The sequence below is a fragment of the Lepisosteus oculatus genome, chromosome 3 (genome assembly GCF_040954835.1).
Source record: "Lepisosteus oculatus isolate fLepOcu1 chromosome 3, fLepOcu1.hap2, whole genome shotgun sequence".
NCBI lineage: Eukaryota > Metazoa > Chordata > Actinopteri > Semionotiformes > Lepisosteidae > Lepisosteus > Lepisosteus oculatus.
In genome coordinates, this window is record NC_090698.1 from 57,357,107 (window position 1) to 57,363,106 (window position 6,000).

The 6,000-nt window shown below is 41.2% G+C and overlaps 1 protein-coding gene across 3 annotated transcripts in view; it reads left to right on the top strand.

The window, feature by feature from the left end:
* The window catches only part of ptch1 (patched 1), a 76,550-nt gene extending 71,263 nt beyond the window's left edge, over positions 1-5,287 (top strand). For all 3 annotated transcript variants that reach the window (XM_015368361.2, XM_015368349.2, XM_015368356.2), the window contains exons 21-24: positions 539-638; positions 1,075-1,329; positions 1,878-2,439; positions 2,831-5,287. In XM_015368361.2, coding sequence (XP_015223847.2) covers positions 539-638; positions 1,075-1,329; positions 1,878-2,438 — 916 coding nt within the window. In that variant the 3' untranslated portion in view covers position 2,439; positions 2,831-5,287. The remainder of the gene's footprint in view (positions 1-538; positions 639-1,074; positions 1,330-1,877; positions 2,440-2,830) is intronic.
* Positions 5,288-6,000: the final 713 nt, after the last annotated feature.

The following is a 6,000-nucleotide window of genomic DNA, read 5'->3' on the forward strand; positions in this document are numbered from 1 at the left end:
GGAGAGAGGGGGGCCTTACCTGCTACACTAGAGATTTAATTAGGGATTGGATTGTGGGATGCAGGAGAATTTCACAGTGGATTAGCCGCTGAGAGAACAGCCCTTCTCTTCCTCCTAGACTAAATTGTTTAAATTCTACACCCTTCACTTCATTTGTTTGCTTCTGCAGGGTTTTCATTAGTGAGGCCCCCTTTCTTTGTGTGCTTTTTGAGTCCCTCCAGCCCGTGGCTCCACATACCACCTTCTTGGGGTTTTTAGCTGTTTTCTTTTCTTAGTTCTAATCAGCAGTGTGTATTACCAAGTTCTTATAATTATGAATTAACCAACTAACTTTCTTCCCTCTTTTTGTGCTTTTAACCAACTAACGCTCTTGCTCTTTGGGGACATAGCCTTACAGAAGGTAAAACAACTTTGCTTTTTCTTCATACTAAAATACTGTGTTCAGCTTATGTGTTTATTTTTGGATTTGTAGTTTTTCTTTTAGTGTGCATCTGCGGGACTATTTCAGTTAAGTCATAAGTGGGTTTTTTTTCTGCAGGTACTTCTTCGCTGTGCTGGCAATCCTGACTGTGCTTGGAGTTCTGAATGGACTGGTGTTGCTTCCTGTTTTACTGTCATACTTTGGCCCGTATCCTGAGGTAAGTCCTTACGTCCGCTGAATCTATTATTATTAGTAGTCGTAGTCGTAGTATTTTTGTTATTGATGTTAATTCTGTGGCTTTGCTAAGTAGATTGAGTACATGGACCTTGGTAGTACTGGGAACATATTCATGCTTATTTACTTCCTTTAATGTACCAGATGGAAAATTTCCTTGGCAGGCAGGTGAAAGACATAACACAGCACATGATGGGTTCATGTTGTATTAAATGTATAAACAAATAAGAAGCGTGCATGTATAAGGAGGGGAGTAGGAAACGTGAGAGCATTGAGATGAGAATTTGTAAGGCACTGTATGTTGACAAGGGACGCTGTGAGATGCCCTGAGACCCAGGAATGAGCTGAGCTGGTCCCCCCTGCACTGAAGGGGCCGTCCCACAGCTACCTCACTTTCCGCCTCGGCGCTCCCTCCGCAGGTGTCTCCCGTCGACGGGAGGAGCCGCTTGCCGACCCCGTCCCCCGAGCCGCCCCCTCGCGTCGTGCGGTTCGCAGTCCACCCCCGGCCCCCGGCCAACGGCTCCGACTCCTCGGACTCGGAGTACAGCTCCCACACCACCGTCTCCGGGGTCAGCGAGGAGCTGCAGCAGTACGACTCCCGTCGCCACCCGGCTCACACCACCCGCCGGGTCCTGCTCGAAGCCACCGAGAACCCAGTCTTCCCGCGCTCCACCGTGAGTGTCTGAGATTAGTCCCTGCTTTCCCCTGTTGTTCATTCACTGTTTAATTAGAGCCCCTGGGTGACTATCGTAAGGGGATAGGAGGGCTGGGGTGGTGTATTAAAGGTAAGGGTATAGTCACAGCCTTGTTTTTCCCTTGAAGGCATCGGATAATTCGTCCCCAGTTGTCTGGAAATCGAACTGACCATGCGTCACACTGATATAGTACCTGATACAATGAGAAAAGATATGGAAAAACAGGTTTTAAGTAGATGATTGGATATTTGCGACAAACACATTAAGAGCTAGTAAGAAATTATTCCTTGGCCATTCCTTGAAGCTAGGCCTGCTTCAGTCTAAGGCCTCAACTAAAAGTAACACAATATCTTCGAGAGATAGTGCGGGTTTTTCCTCTAAAATCGTTGCAGGATTTTGAGAACAATTCGTGCAGCTATGCCTGGCACATAGTGAAAAGGAAATAAGACGGGCTGAACGCTGTGCAATCCGTTGTTATGTCCCGAATTTCGAGATGCGTGCTAAAGGGGGACTGTTCTCTCCGGCAGGCCGTACCTCTAGAAGCCAGGCAGCAGCGGCCCAGGCCCTGGCCCCGGCCTCCCGCCCAGCCGCAGGAGCACGCCCGGCGGTACAGCAGCAGGGACCCCAGAAGGGACTCGGCGAGGGACAGCCAGCAGCCGCCGCCGCCGCAGCAGCAAGCACCCCCTCACCGGCCGCGCATGGACGCTTTCGAAACTGCTACTGAAGGGCGTTCGGGCCCCGGTCGCAGGGACCGCTCAGGGCACCGCTCCCACCCCCACAGCACTAGACACCAAGCTTTCACCGCCGTGGGTCCCTCAGGGCCAGCGTACTGCCAGCCTATCACCACCGTGACTGCCTCGGCCTCCGTCACGGTCGCTGTGCATTCACTCCCCGGCCAGGGCCCACATTACCCAGCATTCCCCTCTCCAGAAGGCTCCCAGCAGGCGGATCCCGGACCCTTCGAAGACCCCCACGTGCCTTTTAACATTCACAGCGACAGGAGGGACTCTAAAATGGAGGTCATGGAGCTGCAGGATGTAGAATGTGAAACGCAGAGTGAGGTTGAGCAGGAGAGCTCTGCCAGCTAAGGTGAGTTTCCCTGGGTCTGAGTACCCGCTTGACAGAATGTTTCTCTTTTGGTAAAATCAGATTTGCTCAGTTCTGCTCTTTCTGTAACATCATTTTACATTTTGGGGTATTTTTTGTGGGATAAAAATATATTTAAAATTGAGAAGTATTAACATAGCCTTCTAAATCATCTTACATAGCAACAGTGATATTTAAACATAAGCAAGTTATGTATGTGTATTTTATGTGCAGATTTAAAGGCTTTTGGGTCTCTATACTTTGTTCTTTGTCATCTGAAATTTCAGATTTAGAAAGATCTTCAGTTTTAGTGAATGTTTAATATGAAAATGCTTTTCTTTTAAAGAATTAAGGTGCTTTATTTTGCTTTAATGAGATTTGTGTTTGGTTCCAGTGAGAGAGTTCTGAAGCACAAAAGGCCAAAGATGGGGAGTCCTTCTGTTCTGAACCTGCAGGAGAACTGCTTGAAGTTAGGGAAATCTACATACATGCTGCATCAGGAAGATGGTTCACTGTTACTGTAACCTAGTGTATTATTTTGTCAAATATATATATATAAATATTTAAAAGATGTAAACATGTGTATAATACAAATGTAAATTAGCTGTAATGTAGGAGACAAACAACTCCTGTTAATAGACTGGGGACAACACTCTGTGTAATCTATACTGTACACTCATCTGTGTATCTGTGCCACGAGTAAGCTTAATCTAGTCATACATTTCAGCATAAGTTGTTGCTGCTTAAATATTGTATAATTTACTTGTATAATTCTATGCAAATATTTCTTTTATGGTATAGTAATTTGTGAGATTGTGTAAGAGCAGTGGATGTGTGAGTGTGTATAAAGGTACGCATTTTGTTTTTAAATGTTAATTTTCATATCACAAACCTGTGGTAGTATGAAATGTTACTGTTTAACTTTCAAACACGCTATGCGTGATATTTAAAATGATCAGATATGAAGAAAAAAGCACGTTATTCTTTGTGAGTGGCTGAGACTCTTTTGCTTGTTTTTTCCTTTTTTCTCTGATACTGTATCTCGTATCTGGTGTTTTTTACTGTAAAACAGCCATTGGTGCACTCACATTCCAGTCAGAACTGTTACCCCTTCACTGCCAAACACAACAGAACCTAAAATGTGAAATGGCAATAGTCTGTTTTAATTACCTAAGAAATTCACTGTTAATATTTCAAATCTGCCATTCTTTAATTTGTTTCCACTTTATTGTTTATTAAAGAATGTTAATCAGTTTTTATTCCCAATGGGGAAAATAAAGACAGGATAAGTGTTAAAGAAGCAGAAGTTAGGTCATTGGCTTTTTAGATAATTAAAACAGACTTGCCTACAGAGGATCTTGTGAAAACTTTTTTTTTTTACTGATGCGTTAATGAAGATGCCAGTTACACAAGCTCTTAAAAGATCAAAGAGTAAACTGGAAATGCCTGCAATTTTTTTTTTTGCCATATGCCATAAATGCAACTTCTCAAATTCTAAAGTAAAGCACTGTCGCAGTATCCATATAGGTATAAGCTACAACTAGATCTGATTTAACCTCGCACTTGAACTTGACTGCGGTAAAAACGCAGTATCTACAGTGGGAAAAATAGCGCTGGCCCTTTTTATTGTTTTTGTTATTCCTCTTATCCCGCTATTCCGTACTTCAGATAAGCTTCAATGACAAGTACACCAACGGTTAAGCACTGAATGGCCCTACTAAACCGGCACACTGTCTGATTCCCCAAAGTTTTAATGACAGCGAAGACAACTGGCCTCAATTTAGCTCTCGCAGTCGATTGACCTGAGATCATAAAAATCCACAACAAAACTGTATGACACTAATTGGAAGCTACCCTCAACTGCCAAGTGTACATGAGACTGTGTCAGAGGTCGGACAGGCCTCCTACTGCTGCTAGGTTGGTGTCTGTCTGTTAGTCACTCTCGCTTGCCTTTCCCCTCTTGTGTAAGTCTTTCTTTTGAACACCGCAGTACGTTGGCCTTTTTTCCCCTATTGTGTATTATGTACTGTCTGCTGCTTCTGCAAAACGTAGATGTTTTTCTCCTCAAGTCACATTGGCCAAAGGAGAAATCCACAGCTGGCAACTATTTTATCCTTTTTTTATTTTTTTTTTATTTTTTTACTTTTTTTGGTGATATTTATATTTTTGTATGATAAGATTTTTTTTTTCTGACATTATTGTTCATATGCCAGTTTATAACAAAACAAATGCAGGGAATTTTATTTCTATTGAAAACACTATTACAGCTATGTTTTTACTTTAATGGATTGTTTATCTGTATAAAGTGCTTACTAATGTTAAATAGGAAAAAAGATTATATAACATTTACATTAAGGACTCAATGTAGCTCTTAGACTGAGGATGTAAAAGGAAAAATTCTGGGTCTCACTGACTGCCATTTTTTTGGTAGAAGTGGGTTTGTGTCATTTCAGTTACAAAGATAAATGTATGCCATATAATTTATTTATATGAAAATTTATTTTTGTAGTGTACATAGTAGTTGTCAAGTCTTTTGACAGAAGTATATTTTTAAAGAGTTTATATGTAATGATACCATTTTGTTGGAACATAACAGAGATTTTGTTACAGTGTACACTTTCAGTGCTAATTTGCTCTCAGACAAATGATGTCCATACAGTATTACAGGAGAGTGAAAAATTCAAAAAGCTGCAAAATGTTTGTGTTTTTGAACGTCTAGCCATGAAAGTAGTAATTGTACTAGCTCTCTAAATATTAATGTTCAAACACTGATAGAATTCTAACAAATAAAAATATTATAACTTATTTGTCTCATTTGTTTGTAACTCTAATAAAAAGAATCTAAAAGGAAGCTTTTCAGTTGAAGTTGGGTTTGTCAAGATATCGCCTCTTTTTTTAACAGAAGAGATTCAGTCTCAGTAATTAAAACAACACATACCGTAGAGTCTTTTATTAACAAAGTTATGTTATTTAACCCATTCACATGCTAAAGTCTTATTTGTGATGTTTATATCACATGAAAAACAGTTAAAATAATCAGTGTTTTATGAAAGCTACCAGTACAACAGAGAAAGATTATAGGGGGATCCAGCATCTTGACAAGGTAAACAGGTTATTTTTGTCATGTTTTCCTCCTATTTTACACGATTCTGCACCTGGTGGTTTTGGTATATTAACAGTACAAGAGAGTTATTGTGCCCCGCCTCCAGTATTTAAAAGCACTTGCTCCAATATTTACGCAAGGGCCTGGCAAGGAACGCATAACCATTGCCAGCATGTGAATGAAAGTTTAGTCAGTTCATAGAAAAAGCATCCCTGTAAGAAAAACATCAACCATCCCACAGATTTTAATTTTCAAATTTGTAGAAATTTTCTCACTTGGTTCTTCACTTTGTGGCCATTGTCTTTACCGTTTCCATAGAAACAGCAGCTTTGGTCTTGCCACTCTGTTTTACCCAGTGCTGCCTGCTGTATGTCAGAGGACGTCTGTCAGGAAGTCATTGGATATGACCAAATTGCTCCAACAGTATGTGGAGATCTTAAATCATCAAATTTGGGGTTTTA